General features: G+C 25.8%; 1 protein-coding gene and 1 long non-coding RNA gene across 4 annotated transcripts in view; both read right to left on the bottom strand.

Annotated features, from left to right (window-relative positions):
* Positions 1-7369: 7369 nt before the first annotated feature.
* Positions 7370-8701, bottom strand: LOC136088166 (uncharacterized). 2 transcript variants are annotated; one of them, XR_010642150.1, is made up of 4 exons: positions 8390-8701; positions 8175-8314; positions 7791-7952; positions 7370-7683 (listed from the first exon to the last, which is right to left on the bottom strand). It is a non-coding gene; the product is annotated as an uncharacterized LOC136088166 (long non-coding RNA). The 2 variants fall into 2 exon arrangements; XR_010642149.1 differs by having other exon boundaries at positions 8178-8314.
* Positions 8702-11548: 2847 nt separating this feature from the next.
* The window catches only part of LOC100198087 (copper-transporting ATPase 2), a 71670-nt gene continuing 62745 nt past the window's right edge, over positions 11549-20473 (bottom strand). Inside the window, exons 18-20 of one of the 2 annotated variants that reach the window (XM_065814034.1) lie at positions 12992-13212; positions 11861-11948; positions 11549-11709 (exon numbers count right to left, since the gene is read on the bottom strand). In XM_065814034.1, the coding sequence (XP_065670106.1) occupies positions 11647-11709; positions 11861-11948; positions 12992-13212 (372 nt within the window). In that variant the 3' untranslated portion in view covers positions 11549-11646. Of the gene's footprint in view, positions 11710-11860; positions 11949-12914; positions 13213-20473 lie in introns of those variants that run through there. The other variant, XM_065814035.1, reaches the window with a different exon arrangement.

Here is a 20473-nt window from a genome sequence, read left to right as displayed (position 1 = left end):
TTTTGATTTTTCTATGAATACACAATTTGTCCCCAAGCTTTATTACTTTAAAAATATATATATACTTTTGTTGTTGTTTTTTTCTTGTTCTCATATCTATTTAATTGTTTAATAATTTTTTATGGATTTTTTTCGGTTATGTTATTACTTAATATGCTTAGTGACTAAATATTCAGATTTTTGAAACGGATCTAGAGCTAGTCAAATAATTCTAGAAACTAGATTTTAGGAAAATAGAATATTGTTCATGTATTTTTTTGGCTGTAAAGGAAAACAAAGTTATAAAAATATCTCATATCAAAATATTTTACAAAAAAATTATATAAATTTTACTGTAATTTTTACTAAATTTATATATATAGAATAATTACCATTTTACAAAAAAATTATATAAATTTTACTGTAATTTTTACTAAATTTATATATATAGAATAATTACCATTTTACAAAAAAATTATATAAATTTTACTGTAATTTTTACTAAACTTATATATATATATATATATATATATATATATATATATATATATATATATATATATATATATATATATATATATATATATATATAATATGTATATGTATATATATATATATATGTATATATATAGTAGGTTCATCAGGAGGATATATATATAGTAGGTATATAAGTAGGTTCATCAGGTTTCCTGATGAACCTACTGATAAATTACAATAAAATCACTTATCAATTTTTTTTATTTTTTATGATTTCCAACAATTTTTAGTATAAACTGAAGTTTTATTATTAAGGTTAGCCTAGCCACGGGTGTATTTATATATATATATATATATATGTATGTATGTATGTATGTATGTATATAACATGTATATATAATATACAAGATGGTATCGTGTTCTTGTAGACCCAAGATTGTAGGGCTTAACAAGATTACATTATATATGCGTGTGCAATGATACCCGTATAAATACCATTTATTTTTAAGGTGGTTCCTCTAGAAGAAAAATAATGATGAGAAATTTGGGTTTTAGAATAAAAGTTTGTATTGTTTTTCTATAAATTTTTAAATTGCATTTTTAGCGAAATATGATTTTCATCCAATTTTAAGTTTTTCAAATCTCATATTTTCATAAATATTAAACTTTATGACTTGAAATTTTTCGGAAACATTCTTCAACATATACCTAGAAACTGAGCGGAGAGAAATTAATGACTTTATTTGATTTCATTTATTTTAATTTTGTATTTGGATAAAGGGTTTTAAAATGGTATTTTTCACGTTGAACGCCATTATGAGTTTTTAAGCGTGTCTATAGATTTTTTATTTCACTCATTCCCTTTATATATATGTAATATGTCATTGTACTAAATTTCATATTATATGCATCAGTTGTTTTAAATTTGTTGTATAAGTAAAAAAAATGTTGACTCAGCTTTAAAAACTGCCCATTTTGTTATAAAAATATACTTTTTAAATTTGTACTTATTTCTAGTATTGAAAAGTTGATATTAAAACAACTCGCTGTTACTTCAAAAGAAAATAGCTTTTTCTTAGGGGTACCACCTTAATCCTACTTTGCATTCTGAAACTGATCCATTAAAGATGCTTTCAGTTTAAATTCTATATAGATAAGACGATAGAATAGAACCTTACCGCATTTCTTTTAAGAGACTAAATTGATTTAAGGTAAGTCCATGATATATGTTTGCAATACTTGAAAGATATAGCAATAAAATTGTATGTACTATAGACAGTGGAATTTGTTTTTTTGAAAAATGCTGCTCACATTGTAGATTCCTGTTGTAAGTATCAAAAACTTTATTGGCATCTAAACTGCACTTAAATAGAGGCATGTTATTGTTTTTATAGTGGTGTATAGTTTCACTAAATAAAAATTCTGCTGTATAGTATTAATCTATAGAAGCTCTGCATTTAGAGTAGAGCTGTTTGGAACCATTTGTTAAAATGCTTTTATAAAATTTAGAGAGCCACAAAAAGATTGTTATTATGAGAGTTTTTAAGGTGTATCAGCATCCTATAGCTATCTGGTGACTTAATACTATTTAGTAGTAAGATACTCTTTATAATATCAGCTGTTGTAATAACCAAAGGATTAACCTCGCAATTTAGAGGAGAAATTTGAATAGGATTTTGTTGTTATTTATAATATGCAGCATAGAGTTTGAAAATATTGTCTGATTTCCTTAACGATATCTTTTATGTTTTGCGATTTAATAATTGAAATAACCGAGTTCTTGCTTTGGTTTTGAACTTACAATTATTGCCCCAGAGCTTTAGAATATTTGTAGTTTGCAAACTTTTAAATTTATTTTTTTCGGGGCGTAGTGATAAGGCAAACTTTGTCTTCTTTTAGTCCCGGTCATGTGAATTTTATTTATATAAAACGGCATTGTATTCTTTTTTTAATGACGAAATAAATAAATAAATATTTTTTAATGGATCTTTTTATTTTGGGCTCTTACAACCGCTTTACGTAAGCTTTTATGTGGTAGAATGTATCTTTTATACTCCATATATTCTTGTTTCTTATTATATTTTGATTTTTCCATTGTTTATAGTTAAACGAAAGATTGTTTTTGTGAAATAATGAAGCAGGTAATTCACTCAACTCCATCAAACGATGTTGAGTTTGTTTGAATTTTAGAAATTAACTTTAAAAAGTAAATAGTTTCTTAACTGATGTTAGGCTAATATAAATAATGAAACTGTTTAGTTTTTGCAGCAATAATTGATTTTTCATAAACTGTATTATTGACAGTTACATATATACTTTTTCTGACAGGGCATTCCTTGCATAATTATTCTTTTAAACTATATTCCAAGATTTTAGAGTATTTCTGGTGGCTTTTTTAAAATAACTTAACATAATAATAGTTTTTGAGATTTTTTTGAAATAAACTTTTATGGGAGATTTTATATTTTATAAGTTTTAAATATTTATCTTTTTTTATGAAGGATTTAGTAATAAAATTTAAAAGTGATTTTGTGTTTATAATAACTATTTTTTAAGGTCCTTTTTTTCATATTGCAAATTAGATGTTTCTTTTTTCATATTGCAAATTAGATGTTTCTTTTTTCATATTGCAAATTAGATGTTTCTTTTTTCATATTGCAAATTAGATGTTTCTTTTTTATTTATTTATTCTTTTTGGGGATATTTTAGGATATATTTTTTAAGATATTTCTTTATATTGTAAAACTTGTGCGGGTTTACCCAACCAACATCCATTTCAATACATAAGTAGAAAAGTAGTGAAATGTGTCTATAAAATTATACTATATAGGAAATCCCGCCAGGGTAGCTATATGATGCGTTAATCCAGTAATGGGTCGATTAAACTAAATTTTTTAAGGATATTTCAGTATGCTACTTTCATAATAAAAAGGGAAATAGTAAGTAAACAACTAAATAATTTTTTTTTCTTACTTTTCAAGTTTTCGTTAAAGAGTTTAGTCTTTTTTTATTAAATGAACAATCGTTCTTGTGAAGATGGTATTTTGCTTTTGAATAGAAAATGTTGTTCGCTTTAAAACAATTCAATTCATTTTAAATACCAGTTTTCTTTATTTTCTTTCCATTTGTAAGTGCGGGGAGGATGCCGTCAATTTCTTAGATTGAACTTTTTTCCTCGCATTGAAATTTTATATAGTTTATGTGGGTTAATATAGGTTGAATTTGGTTAAAAAATCTAGCTGAAAATTTTCCTGAGATATTCAAAAATTAAAGCAATTTCTTCGAGTTTTATATATATATATATATATATATATATATATATATATATATATATATATATATATATATATATATATATATATATATATATATATATATATATATATATATATATATTTACAAATAATGTATTTAATTATAACAACAGTATACCCATCGATAAACTTCATTATTTTGTAACTTCCACTATAAGTTGCAAATATATAACAACTTATATATTATTTAAAAAATATTTGAAAAGTTTTGATAAATAAATAGCTAAAATAATTTAAATTAGTTATGTCATTTTTTGATATTAATTTATGTATGATTAGTTTAATTTAAATATGTATTTTTTTTTGGCATTATTTCTGGAAAATTCTATATTTATAAAAAAGGTTTAATAAAAAATGAATGATTTCCAATTAACATTAAAAGATACTTCCAACAATGCAATATATTGGAAGTTTTGTGTGGATTTTAATGTTCATCTGTTTTACCGTAAAAAAAAACTCTGTCATGAATATAAGTTGGGAAGCTATAAAGATAAGTTGCAAATAGAAAGTTAAAGAAACAACATTAAAAAAATTTTGCATTGTTATTAGGTGAAGCCATTTTTACCACATGTGGCTTATTTTACGAATAATAGAGTGAATGGAGTGAATACAGTGAATGAAGTGAATACAGTGAATGAAGTGAATATTTTTTTTTTTTTTAAAAAAAAAACGTTTTAATTAAAAAGTAAACATTTAAAACTTTTGTTTTTAAATTTTAAAAAAGAAAAAACCTTAAGATTATCACGGCAATATGATATCGCCCATTTCCATTTTTGTGCATGATTTTTTCTTTTTTTTTGATTTAACAATTAGCAACCAGACAATCTCTAATGGCCTTATTATAAAAGGACAAAAATAGACTTCGACAAAGCACTAATTGCAACAATTTTAATTACAACTATCAAAAATGAATTGTCTATAAAAAATGTTTGTCTTTCTAGACAATCATTTTAAAAACGGACACTAAATGAACAATCTCGATTTTTTAATGAGGTATAGAAGATCTATTTAATATATAATTTGGACTTATAACGAGTAATTAAATTTTCACTGCAGCATCGTTTCAAAAACTGAAAACGAGCGCAAAATTAAAAATACAATTTTTCTAACAGAATTTCATTTTTTAATTTTAGTCAAATCAATATTTCTGGTTTTATGAAACCAAGTAAATTTAGACAAAATCATAGACACCAAATAGACAAAAAATTATGCTTCGTAGACTTATGAAGTGAAAATTATTTTTTAACTGAGCAATCTTAGGACACCATCAAAAATTTGATAGACACAACAAGGACAAAAAATTAAACATTTGTTGTGTCCATTACAACATACAGAATTGTCTATGTCTGTGTTGTAAGTCTATCCATAGACTAGTCTGGTTACTATTAACAATTAGAAGCTAGGATTTAAAGCAATATGCATACTATTATGATTTTTTTGAAGAACAATTAAAACAAAAATATTTTATCATGTTTTAGGCTACCTGAATAAATTGAATATATATATTTTTATCATTTTTTTTTTGTGCGTTAATGCCGCAATAGTTTGAAAAATATACAATAACTTTCGAAACGTTATAGAATTATAATATTTCACTTGAAATACTCACTAAAAATTTATTTTTATAAAAATAACTAATAAAATCGACAAATTTCGCAACTTTCGTGCGTGACTTCCGACCGTGATCATTCATGAACTACATTTAAACGATTGCTGTGACTCGATGATACATAGTGCAATCCCGTAACTTTCTAGAAATCGTTACTAATATCTAAAATGTTATTTTAAAAAAAGTATACGGCTGAAACTTATATTTTCTGAGGAATTAAAGTTTTCTTTAATAACTAAAGTTTGCGTTTTTTTATTCCGTGCGTGAATCCACTTTAAACTTAATTAACTCTTTAATAACATCACTAATGTAAACCATTTTTTGTTTATAGATTTTAAGTTTCTTTATCTTTAGATTCTTTCTCATTCTTTGTTTATAGCATTGAAGTTGTGTATTCCGTCGGGATATTCTTGTATTCCGCCGCGATATTTTATTTTTATGCTTGATGTTTAATGCTACGTCAGAACATATTTGTGAATTTCTAGCTTAAATTATATAATTTAAAACCTTTACCTAAGATAAAATCAAAATCTTTGTCATGGTTATATTTTTAAGAATTTATTTATGTATTTTATCTAAACACTTAAATAGTTTTTTTTTTTTTTTTTGGAATAAGCAGAATAGTCTAAAAACTGCAAAAAGTACTGAAATAAAAAGTACTGAAATAAAAAGTACTGAAATAAAAAGTACTGAAATAAAAAGTACTGAAATAAAAAGTACTGAAATAAAACAAAGTTTGTTATTACTTTTGTCATTTAAACTGATATCACTATCTATACATGGAATGGATAGGAATAAAAAAACTTTGGTGAAAAAGTTTATTTATTTAAAAAAGTAGCATAATGTATTTTAAATGGTATGAATTATATTTTATATGCTTATCAATTTTGTTTGATTTACAGATATCTTATGCTTAACCTAAAAGTTAAATACAAAATGAAACAAGAATGTAAAAATGATTCAAAAAAAGAAAAGAGTACAATAATAAAGAGCTAACCTTAAGCAAAATTACATTTACTTTTATATAAATCTATTAAGAGAAGAATTCAATAATGAAAAGTTAGCCTCAGCCAAAGTTACTTCGACTTATTCATGAACTGCCGGTTAAGAAAAGATTACAGAAATGGAGGATTGCACTTAGGCAGAAATGACAACTTACTGATGAATTGCAAAATCCTATATATTACCTTTTTGTTGGTACACTTTTTAAGTAAGTTAGAAAAGTGTTTATTTCTAACTTATAAACGGAGTAGGAAGACAATATAAATAAAAAGTATTTTATTAAACTAATGCTTGAAGACAAAACTAGTACTGCATGCAAGTCGAAACTATGCGTGTATATATATTTACTGTTGTTAATGAACATTAATATTTATTGCGTCATTTATAAACATTTTACAATGTTCTTGTTTTACAAGTTTAATCAATAAAATTTTAACAAAAATTAAGAACGACAGGAGCAAGTAGAAGACAGAAGTCTTGTCATCAAGCCCCTAAAGTAAGCGTAAAGTATTTTTACAAATTTCTCATTACATAAATTTACATATACTCATTTTACAAAACAAGTTAATAACATTTATAATATAATTATATAAAACAAGTTAAAAATTAATAATATAAACAAGCTAACAACATTAACAATGTATAATCATAAATTAGTAAAATGATTGGCACGATGTACCGAATTCTTTTATCAAAGCCACAAAAAAAAAGGGCAACCATTAGAAAAAATAAAACAAAAGTTCGTATTTATAATAAAAATATAAAATGCGTTCAAAGCCGCCCGCTTTTCTCTGAGTTATTTAAACTATACTTTGAAATTTTTGTTTCATTTCAATGACAAAAACCTATCTGCAGTAAGTTTACAAATATAGGCATATGTCTCTACGAAATTTGATTAATTTTAAGACTTTAAAAGGTACTCAAATAATTTGCGACGCATTTTAACTAAAGTTACGATACAATAGTTAATAATAATAATAACAATATATAGTAATAATAAAAAAAGATGTTCAAAACAAAATTAATTGTCTACAACCTTATCAGTTGGTTCGAAATAATTGCATTTATATATTTCTATTCTAAGTTTAATCACTTCGCCATAGTGCACACACTTATAGTACACGCTGGCCCTCAACAACTTCAAGATTGATAAAAATGTAACAAAAACTATTTGCAAATCCTTTTAGAACTTTGCTGTCACAAATCTGTTGATATTAAAATCCTAAACCTAAAATAAGCAATAGAACCACATCTCCGCATATTTTAAATTCAATTGGAGCAACTGCTATTTTGAATTAGAATCTAAAGGAATAAAATATTGTTTTTATTAATATTTTTATAATAAGTTACAAAAAAAAAATGGGTTTAAACCAACAAGTAAAATTAAAGTAAATAGAAAATAAAAGTACTATAAACGTCTAGAACTAAATTCCACAACAACTTTTCATCATCGTTCCTCATGCGACATATCGGTGTATTAATTTGATATCGTGTCCAGTACTTTAAAAAGTCTTTATGATTGACTCGCTTGTTCAGATACAAATCCTAGTCCAAAATCTGATTTCGGTTCTCTAATGTAATGTTCAAAAGTTTATCTGCACGTTAAAGTAGTAAAAAATATTATAAATTGCAAAAGTTACGACCATGCAAATTTTCCGACCCCCTCCCCAAAAAAATGTGAGTTGTAAATTTTGCATAGTCATACTTTTGTAATTTACAATATTTTTCTACAAAATTTAAAATCTTTCAATAAATTTAAGTTTCATTTAAGATAATAAATTTGAAAATTTTACTACATTAGTGCCCTCACGTATGGTCAGAGGAGGTTTTCAGTTTCATTCTCGGTTAATTCACAATTTATCTCTGGGTAATAACTTTCTGTTAAAATTGTTGCACAAGTTTTTAGAAAGCCCTGGCCTCCATCAGTCGTTACCTAAATTAAACAAATTTACTTCTGAAAATTTTATTACAAATTGAATTATAATGTAAATATGAAACACAATGATACCTTAATGTATATTTTTCATTAAACTATCTAGCTCTCATCATGGCATCCACAATATTTTGTGAATCTGCCCAACAAATAGTTCTCTTTGCCTTCTTTTTAAATTAATCCTATATAGCTAACATATCTTGCTTTTTCTAACATTAACTAATCAAAGATTTTGATTTTTCTAATGCCTGTTGTCTGTGATAGGCAGGTACAGCTTTTTTTTTTTATACCTATATTAGATCTAATAAAATTAGTAATTTTCTCCATGAGATTTGAAGATACTCTAGTATTTACCTGAAAGTTATTTAAGTCTTTACTTGAAAAGTAAAGAACCTGATATGTTTTAAAACCTGATATAACCAAAAAAAAACTTTTTTTTTGGTTATATCAGGTTTTAAAACGATTTTATATAATATATATTATATAAAATCAGGTTTTAAAATGATTTTATATAAATATAAAATCGTTTTAAAACAAGACAATAATATTAAAAATATAAAATTGCCAAATATGCCATATTATGAAGATATATTATTGATAAAGTAAACTAAAACTAGAGGAGATGTGCAATGCAATGGCTATATATGCATCACAGTAAGGTATATTGGTCATCAACCCGTTGTTAAAGGAAGGGGTTATAAAAGAAACTTGACTTCTTATACTAATGAAGACATGGGTTACTTGCTGCTGGAATTAATACGGTTTTTTAAAATCTTGTTTAGGTATGTATATATATAATATATATATATATATATATATATATATATGTATGTATATATATAATATATATATATATATATATATATATATATGTATATATATATATATATATATATATATATATATATATATATATATATATATATATATATATATATATATATATACATACCTAAACAAGATTTTAAAAAACCGTATTAATTCCAGCAGCAAGTAACCCATGTCTTCATTAGTATAAGAAGTCAAGTTTCTTTTATAACCCCTTCCTTTAACAACGGGTTGATGACCAATATGCCTTACTGTGATGCATATATAGCCATTGCATTGCACATCTCCTCTAGTTTTAGTTTACTTTATCAATAATATATCTTCATAATATGGCATATTAGGCAATTTTATATTTTTAATATTTTTGTCTTGCTCGTTTAGTGTTATTCTGCAAGTACTACATATGATAAGAGTATATTTCCTGTTTAATGTCAAAATCTGAATTTTTAAATATTTTAATCTGTTTAGCTGTCTTTTCTGTGATTGCAAGCTGTTGAGACTTTTTTGAAATTATTTTTAATATATAAAAAAAAAATCTTTGACACTTTAGCGCATTTTCATTTTGGTGCCCACATGTAACGCCAATAGTTTATTGAATTAAACACTTGTTTTTTAAAAAAAATTTAAAGAAAAAATATAAATATTCACCATATTTATCAATAATAAATATTACCGAAAAATAAAATGAAATTTACTAAAATAATATATTTTTAAACAACTACGATTCTCCGAGTTTAGAGCGTTACGTCAGTAAGCAGCGATCTTCAGAAAAAAGCAATTAAATTTTAAGTATGAAATTAGCAAACGTTACATCAATAACCATGGAATGCTCTATATTAAAAAAAAAAACTTTTGAAAAAATTTTATTAAACAAATTTGTAGCTGTTAACCGACCATTTATTGGTCTGCGTTTGTACCCCCCCCCCAACCAAAAAAAAAAAAAAAAAATTTATGTATACTCATTAATTTGGATTCAAGATCTTATTACTAGTAGAATCATTAAATATTTATGTTAATTCACTTATTATACAGTAAAAATTGAGTGGAATACATAGTAATGTTTTTTTAAATTTATTATGTCAAATAATTAACAAGATACTTTTAAGAAACGTTTCTTGAAAAGTCAAATGTTGAAAATTTTAAAATACCTTAACTTTGGAAATGAAGCAACAGAGGTGGCTGAAGCCATTTTAAAAATAAAATATTTTAAAGAATGCAGTTATAAAATAAAAATTACTTACAAAAATTAAGTTTCCTGTAAATATTTTTGATACCGACTTATTTTACATACTATTTTACCTGTATATTTTTAATATGACGTGATCTGCATAGCGACGTGATTCATGTGAAAGCCCATGTCACCAGCGCTTGTGAAAGCATTAGCATTGAACAAGACCGTTTAAGTCTTCTTTTTTTTTTTTGAGTCACTTTATAGCAGTAGCATTAAAAACAAGACCGAAAGCATTAAATAAGACCGTTTTTAGCTATCGGCAACGGCTTTTACCCTTAAGTTCTGCCGCTACAGCGACTACGCCACTGATATTAGCAATCACCCAAAACAGTTTTTGACAAAAAACAACAAAATTGTAACATAATTTATAAACTTTATAGATAAAAGATTTTTTATAATATTTATTTATGTTTAAAATATATATTTTACTCTTCTTTTTTTAATATGAAATAATATAAAACAATTTTAAATTTTTTATAATAACATTAATTTTATAAAATAAAATACTCATAATACTTTATTATCGTTGCATGTGTGTGTTTGTATATGCACGTGTACAGTGCCGGTTTTAGCACTACCAGCGCAATGGGCGAGATTTCTACGGCGCCCCTAGCTCAATTTAACCCCATTCAAAAAAAGGCAAAGGGTAAAATAACCAATTAGTTTCGCCCCTTTATATTCGGCGCCCTGGGCCATCGCCCAACCAGGCCCTACCCTAACGCCGCCACTGCATGTGTATATATACATACATACATACATATATATATATATACATACATACATACATATATACATATATATACATACATACACACAAATATACACACACACAAACACACACAGATATACACACATACATACATACATATATATTTTGATAGATAAAATAACTTTTATAATATTTATTTATTTGTTTAAAATATATATTTAACTCTCCTTTTTTTTAATATGAAATAATATAAAACAATTTTGAGTTATTTCTAATAATATTAATTTTATAAAATGTTCATTATACTTTATTATCGTTATGTGTGTTCGTGTGCATGTATATATATATATATATATATATATATATATATATATATATATATATATATATATATATATATATATATATATATACATGCATATATATACATGCATATATATACATGCATATATATACATGCATATATATACACATGCATATATATACACGCACACACACACACATATATATATTACATTTTGTAATTAAAAAAAATCTATATACAAGAGTTTTTTGTAAAATAATTCATATAAACGTATTGTAGGAATTGCATGACGCTTTGTGAAATCCTGTCTCATAATATGTTATCTAAACATATGACCCGTAATTTTTTAAATATGACATTATTACAGTAACTATTAAATTTAAATTAAAAGTTAAGACAAACAGTTTCACTTCAAAAGAATAAATTAAAAAAACAAAAACGCAGAGAATTGTTTTCATTTAAAAGAAAGCTCACTGGTAGCTCCATGTTTTCCATTAAATTTTCTTTGTCTTCTTTTGCAGCTGTCTTGTAACGTTTCAAAGCATGTCTCTTTTTTCTCCATCTAATTTATTTTTTTAACAATTTAAATAGTAACAAAACAAAGAACAGTATTTTAGGTTACAAACAACACAAATATTTTAGGTTTTAATAATTTTGTGTATTGTTTATATTTTCTGTCGTTAATTTACTCTGCGAAGTGTAAAAGTGTATGTGTATTATACGTGTATAAATTTTGCACATTTTATATTTGTTTACAATATTACTTTGTGTCAATTTTATCCTTCTGAACATACCTCATTATTCCTTGTGTTATCTCAATTCATTCCCTCTCATGTCATCTCATAGATTCACTCCCTCTTTTACTTTATTCTTGTTATTTTTTTAATCCTGCTATTTTTATTTTACTTTTTTATCTTAACATTTTTGATATTACTTTTAACTATTTTTATTTTTTTAATATACATATATATATATATATATATATATATATATATATATATATATATATATATATATATATATATATATATATATATATATATATATATTTAAAATAACGAAGAAAAGTAATAATAAATTATAATAACAAGTAATAATGTTAAAATAAAAAAGTAAAACTAGCAAAATAAAAAGAGCAAGACAAATATAAAAAAAAAACATACAATTATATATAATTAACTTATGTTTGGTCATTTAATATTGTCATTTAAATATTAATATTGTGATGGTTTTGTTTTGTTTGTTGTTATTTTGTTCTGTTTAAATGTAACTCCACTAACTAGTTTTAAGCGACGTGTTTTGTAATATTATAAATAATTAAACATGAAATTTTTCAATTATGGTAAAGTAAACGAATCATTAAATAAAAAAAAATAAACAAACAAACAAAACTAAACAAAAAATATAAAAAGTAAAAAACAAATAGGTAAGATAATATTCAATAATAAAATCCTAAATAACAGAGTTCAGCAAACAAATTTATTAAAAACATAATTTATGGCTTTAAAGTATATAAAAAAAGATTTACCTGCTGATGATTGCAATTTCAAAAAAACTAAGTTGCAAAATAAACGAAAACATTTTATATCGAAAAAGCTGACGTACCTTTTCAACCAAAGTGAAGACATTACAACGGAAACGGATGATAATGCCATTGCAATGCTAGCCATCCATGGTTTCAAAACAATACCAAAACCAACAAAAACGCCAGCAGCAATAGGCACACCAATAACGTTATATAAAAAAGCGTATACAAAATTAATGTGAATGCGCTGCATCGTAGCTTTTGAAAGCTCCATTGCTGCCACTACATCCATTAAATCATTCTAAAAACAATAATATGATCATAATGACCATATTTACTACGAATTATCCAATAATAACAATAACTTAAACAATATTAATACTAACATCATAAAATATAGCAAAGTTTGTCGCCAAATTGTTTAGAAGTCTGAAACTCTCTTTTTTATATTTCAAAAAAAAATTATTTGTGAATTAAGTTTCAATTTTTTTAAACAAGTCGGTAACTTGACAATAAAGATTAAAAATATTATTAAAAGTTAAAATGTAATTATAGCAAATAAAAAAAAGGACAAAAACAATTAAAAAAAAAGAAAGGTCTTAATACTTTAAAAAAAAAGTCATAACTTTAAAAACAAAAAAAAGTAAGAGTAATATTTGATTAAACTAAAAAACAAACTTATAAGTTTATGTAAAAAGTGGAAAACTTTCATGCATAACCGGGTGTTGAAAACTGGTTATTATACTTTGTACTAAAGTAACTCTTTCGCGACTGAGTTAAAAAAAGCCATATGAAAGCGCGTAAAATAACAAACTTGGATTATGAACAATTGAAAGAGTATAAAATAAAAACGACTTGTCAGAATATAACAAATGAGACCATTAGAGAGTAGACTTCCATACAATTTAAAAAAAAAAAAAAAAAAATACAATTTTTTTTGTCACATGATCAAAAAAATACCATATCAAAATAAACAAAAATATATCACTTCCTAATTTAATCTTAAAATAATAGATTAACTCATAAACATATCGTTTTTAATATTAAATAAAATAGTCAGTTAAATAAAGTGGATCCAAATCCTCTTTAACAATAAAACGAGGGTTGTGAGGGATCTCAAGGTTTAGTGAAAATATCAGCTTGATGTTATTCAGCAAAAAATTTAAGTATGAAATGTTCCTGCCAGTATTATGGGTATAAATCTTTTGTGAATTTAAAGAGTATTGAAGAACTAGATAAAAATCTAACTTCTTATACCATTTAGAGGATTTTCAAAGGGCTTGAATTCCATGTAGTTGCTGGTCAACCCAGTCAACACCAACTTGCAAAAGGATTGCTGTTTTTTTTGTAAAAAACAGCAATCCTTTTGCAAGTTGTCCATTTAATATCTCTTTGCTATAGTTTTTGATTTGCCTGAATGGTACAATGGTTCCACAAATATAAGTCTTCTTGGACAAGAGGAAGCTGGCAAGAGAAGGGCTTGTGTAGTATGACCATTATTTAGAAATTTTCCCATCAGCACTATTGGTATATGTTGGCTTGAAGGCATGGCAGAATTTTTGTCATCATCATACATCTCAGTACCACAATACACTAGGAAATCAAGTGTAATACCATCAGCTGTAGTCAACTCATATACTTTTGTTCCAAATTGTGCTCTTTTTGTCTTTATATATTGACAAAAATGAAATCTGCCCTTAAAAAGAACTTGAATGAAGTGTCTTCGACTGTAAACTTTTCAACAATGTTCTCTGATCATGTTGAGTTATGGTCTGACCTTATGCAACCCATCTCTATTATGGTCATTAAGATCATGATTAGGATCATAATTATTATTGAAATGAAGAAATTTAAGGATAACCTTGAAACGGTCTTGAGACATGGTTTTTTTTTGAGGTATGGTAAGTATTCAATTACACATTAGTGCATCAGTGAATGGAATTGAATTCTTATGTGTATTGTGAGTTTGAAAAGTTGAAATTTCAAAATAATTTATCTTCATTTCTTTATTTAAAACAAAATAAATTTAAACAAATTCTAAAAAAAATTTTATTTTAATATTTTTTTTTTTTAATACTATTTTTATAGAAACTTTATTGTTTTTGTCATTAATATTTATTACTTTCATTACTGCTGTTTTGTTTATCACTATTATTGTTACAATTATTATAAATACTATTATTTTTGCTGTTACTTGTGCTCTATTAATGAATAAAGTTATTATTGTTATTATTATTTTTTAAATTAACATTATTAATAAAATTATTTGGTGTCACTCCTTTAATCAATATTCTGCATGAGTGACTCCTCAATTAATTATTTATTCTTAATAATTATATTTTGATTTTATTATTTATAATATTATCGATATTCTTAATCTTATTATTTTTTTTATTGTTATTAATAATATAATATTGTAATTATATTGTAAAGTTTTAGGAAAACAAACATCTTGTTATTGGTGTTGTTTGTTTTCAAAAATAATTGGACAAAATAATTGGTGTCCAATGAAGATCCTTGGTAGACCAATACATATTTAAATTTGATTTATGTACAATACATACCAATTAATATAATTAGACCAAAAAAGGTTTTTATTTCAACTACTGAACAGCTTTCCAATTCTTTAGGTAAGATTTATTGACCTTTTCTGGGTGATTGCTCAAAAAATCTTTGCATCGGTTTTGTTATCGGTTACTTTTGGAAACAATATGTTCTAAAATAGCACCAGTTAAGTAAGCTTCAAAAAAGTCAAGAGTCTTCTCCTATTCTAACATTTAGACCTTTAGTAGAAAAAAATGGAAAAGTGTCATTAGATTTTTTCACATTATCAGCATCAACATGCTCCCATTTTAACTATAATTCAGTTTGATCAGGAATAGCACAATCAATGATCTGTTAATGTGATCAACCACCACAAACACAAGGAAACCTAACCTTAATTTGGCTTCACTTATGTTGTAAGTTATGACCATTAAAGTTACCATTTACATTTCTATTTCTGCCTCTGGTTCTCACACGTTTCTGGGGCTGTGAAACATAAGAAATTTTGATTTTTAGGGGTATTTGTGATGGATGGTGAAGGTAAAACTAAGATTTAAACTGGTAAACCCTCAGATAAGGGTAGCAGTTCTTCATTTACATTATCTAAAATACTTTCAGGATCACTAGAGTCACCAAGATCAATATCAGTATCGCAGCGTGGAAAACAACGGGCGGTCAACGGTCACTGACCGCCCGAAATGACTGAAATTGCTATTTTGACCTCTCAAAACAAATTCTTCCCGGTCAAGGTTGACCTGTTGAAAAAAAGAGTTATATAACGTTTGACAAATTATCAGGATGTCTTTGAAAATGCATATACCAAAATTTCATAAAATGTAAATCTTTGAAAAAAGCTTCTAAGATAATTTTATCGTTTGTAAGCGAAGTAGCGAAGTAGCGATAGAATTAGCGATAAAATTATCTAAGATAATTTTATCGCTACTTCGCTTCGTTAGTGAGTATTATAAATGACGTAAACTATTGATTTTTTTTGCTTCTCTTATCAAGACTAATTTATAAGTATTATAAATAAATGACGTTAGTGAGTATTATAAATGATGTAAACTATTAATTTTTTTTGCTTCGCTTATCAAGACTAATTTCATTTTACTGGTAGTGAAATCCATAACTGCTTTTTTCATAAATGATTGAAGTTCTTATTTTATTATTGTTTTAATAATAATATAATATTAACTAAGAACATTTTTTTATTCCTACGTTTTATTTATATTATTTTATTAATTTTTCTTTTTTTTTACCTTTTGCTTTTACATTTTACCTTTTGCTACCAATTGCAATGAAAAAATACCTTTATTTTTTATTTTTAGTTTAATTTATCCGTAGTCAACAAAACTTACAAATTATTGGCTAAGAGCTGCACACCAAGCCCCTCTGTGATGAAAATAAATTTTTTAGATTTCAATTAGTCCGGAAAAAAGAAAGTTCATATTTAAAATTGTTGAGGTTCTTATATTATCTATTTTAAAGACTCTTTATTTTGGTTGACGCTGACTTAACTTTAATATTTAGATAAATTTAAAATTACCAAATGCGCGTTTGCTTTTTTTTTCTACTATTGAAATCTTAAAAATATATATATTGTAGTAAAAAGTTTAGTTTTAAGTAACATAAATAATTTTGATAGTATTTCATAAAACGATTGTCATGATTTTATTAAATATTTCAGCATCTGCTATCAAATAGTTCAGCATCTGCCGGCGAGAGGCATTAACATTATTATCAACTAAATAACATTAGCAGTTTTTAAAAGATTTTAAATAAAAATGAATGAAAGATATAAAATGATACAAATGAGATATAAAATGTGCAATCATTTTTCTTTTTCAACGGTAGCGATTGAAGTTCTTATTTAACTATTGTTTAAAATTAATATATGTAACTAATAACATTTTCTCCTTTTTATCATTTATTTTTCTCGTAACCTTTTCCCGCAATTTCTGAAGTCAATAGCAATGAATGAGTTATTTTAAAATAAATTTCAAATTAACAATTGCGAATTTGAACATTTTTTATATTATTAAATTGTAAGAGAATCGTCAAACATCAAAACTTCAAAATGATGGCGACTAAAAAGAGACAAACAACACTTTCATTTTTAACACAAGCAGGATCAGAATAAAAACCACCTGTTGAAAAAACGCAATAGTAGAAAATTACAGCTAACAACAGCTCAAAAATGGGTAAACACTACTCTTGCAAAATAAAATTAAAATGAATGGCTAGAGATATTATATAATGGAAATTATGTTACAGCATTAAAATGCACTGTATGTCATCAGTATACTAAACAAATTGATATTTATAAAGGATATACGCCAGAATGGGGAAGCGATGAAGGTAGTTGTAGGATACAGCACAGTGCCGCAGTTGATCATGCAAATGGTTTGCCATATCAAAGAGCCTACGAATTTGTAATGAAAAGTAAAGGAATGGGTGTAAGCGAACAAAATGATAAATTAAGCAACCTGCAGAAAGAAATGCGGCAAACTGATATTTTATCGGGCCTGAAAACCATGACCACGAAAGATCTAAATTTAACAAGAAAAAAATTTAAGGTAGTATACTTTATTGCCAAAGAAGAGCTTCCACTTAGCGTATACCCTAAAATACTACGTTTGGAAGAAAATCACGGTGTAGAGTTTGGCCAAGCATATAGAAATAAAATAACTTGCAGAACTTTTATTGATTACATTGGATTGAGTTTGTCAAATATTCTCAGAAATAAATTCAAAACACAAAATTACTTCAGTATTTTAATTGATGCATCAACAGATGTATCTGCAATTGAAAAAGAAGCTATATTTATTATCAGTTTCGATCCTACTCCAATAGGAAAGACCGGGATATGCGTTGAGTGTTCTTTTCTTTCTATTTCTGATCTTGAATATGAAACATCTGAAGGAGTTTTCAATAAAATTAGTCAATCCTTTGAATCAGAAGGTATCGAAAATTTTAAAACTAAATTAGTTAGTTTTGGTGCTGATGGCGCAGCTGTAAATAGAGGAAGTAGAACAAGTGTAAATGTATTACTTCAGAAAGAAATTCCATGGGTAACTTTTGGTTGGTGTGTTGCACATCGCCTTGAGTTAGCATTAAAAGATAAATTTGCACAAATAAAAGCGTTTAATGATGTCAATAACATCATTTTGAAAATGTATAACATTTATAAAAAATCCCCCAAAAAGTTACGACAGTTAGGAAAACTTGTTGCTATCCTTGAAGAGGGTAATTCATTTGACATTGCAGGTATTCGCCCCAAAAAGCATCAGGTTTATTGGATTTTATTTTTCAATTTTATCTAGAAAAAATACTTTATAAAATAATCTACTTTATTAGATGCTGGTTTTTTATACAACAAAAGTTCTTTATAAAACAGTGTTTTGAGCAATAAAAACTTTTTATAAAATAAAATATTTGTGCAATAATAAATAGGAACAGGATGGATTGCACATAAAATTCTAGCACTTAAGATGATCTTAGACAAATATGGAGTATATATGAAACATCTCGAAAACATGACTGCAGATTTCAGTTTTACTCAAGCAGAGAGAGCATAGTTTATAGGGTTTCATCACCAGTGGAATCATGGATGAATACCTCTTTATATAGCATTATTCATAGAAGTTTTATCGCTAGCAAAGTTGTTCTTTATCTTTTCAAAGCAACAAAATTGATTCCGTAGCATCATCTGGATTTATTGAACAAACTAAAAAACAGTTAAGTCGCTTGAAAAAAAAAGAGTTTAATGATTTACCAACAGTCAAACGTTTCCTTGCAAAAGTAACAAACAACACTGGAAAGTATTCATTCCAGGATGTTGAGCTTCATGACTTTACAAACGCACTAACTTTAGTTAAGAATTCGAAATCAATGATTGTAGCGTTATTTGCTGAATCCATAGAAGAGCGTTTGGAAACACAAAATACAGTTCCTGATATGTATGACATTGTTAATCCTAAACACTGGTGGCTGGTTTCAAAATAACACCAATAATTCATTTGCTGATGATAACATCGAAAAATTGTATGACTTTTATAATATGTCGTTACATTATACTGGCTTCACTGGGAGTGTAAATAATATGTTAGATGCTTGGCATAACTTAGTTGATTACACTGTTAAATATTTGGCACCAGATAAAACTGAGTACCGTAAAGTATGGTATCAAATTTTTTCGAGTTCTATGAAAAAAGATTGGATTCCAGTTCTACTTCTTGTTGAATTGTTGTACGTATTGCCTGTTTCGAATGGAAAGATTGAGCGTCTTTTTTCTCTTACGAATAGAATTAAAACTGACACAAGAAATCGCTTAACTGAAAAACAGCTCAATAATTTAATTCGGTGTGCACTGTTGAAACAAATAGTGAAGAATTTGATGTGAATCCTGCCATTGAATTATGGGCCGAAGATACGTTGCGAAGGCCTACACAAGAAAGTCGAAAAATTTATTCAAAAAAAGAAAAAAACAAACTATAAAAACATTAATTGATTTAGAATCATCATCAGACGAGTCTTTAGATTTAAAATTGTCTTTTGATGAAACTTTGGATAATGAATCAGATGAAACGTTTCTTTAAAAAAACATTTTTAAGTTACATAAAATTGTTTTGTTTTTTGTAACTTAGGCAACTATTATAGTTGTATTACATAAAACGATACTTGATTAAGTATTCAGTTTAAATTATTTTGATATAACATAAAAATGTTTATTTTTTATTATTTTAAAAAATAGAACACAAATAAAAAAGGAATACGAGTTCATTCATTTTAAAGTATCAAGTTATTGTTTTATTTACAAAGTTTCGTCATGTAGAATAATTGCTACGATAAAAATTTAAACCAAAAAAAAATTAAAATTTTGACCGCCCAAAAAAAACAACTGACCATCAATTTTATGTATTAGCCGGTCAGTTTGACCACTCGCCTTTGATTTCTTATTTTCCACGCTGGTATCGCATTCTCCATCGCTATCATCAAATAAAATATCAAGGACCTCA

This window comes from Hydra vulgaris, chromosome 12 (genome assembly GCF_038396675.1).
Source record: "Hydra vulgaris chromosome 12, alternate assembly HydraT2T_AEP".
Lineage (NCBI taxonomy): Eukaryota > Metazoa > Cnidaria > Hydrozoa > Anthoathecata > Hydridae > Hydra > Hydra vulgaris.
This window is presented reverse-complemented; position numbering and strand designations above follow the sequence as displayed.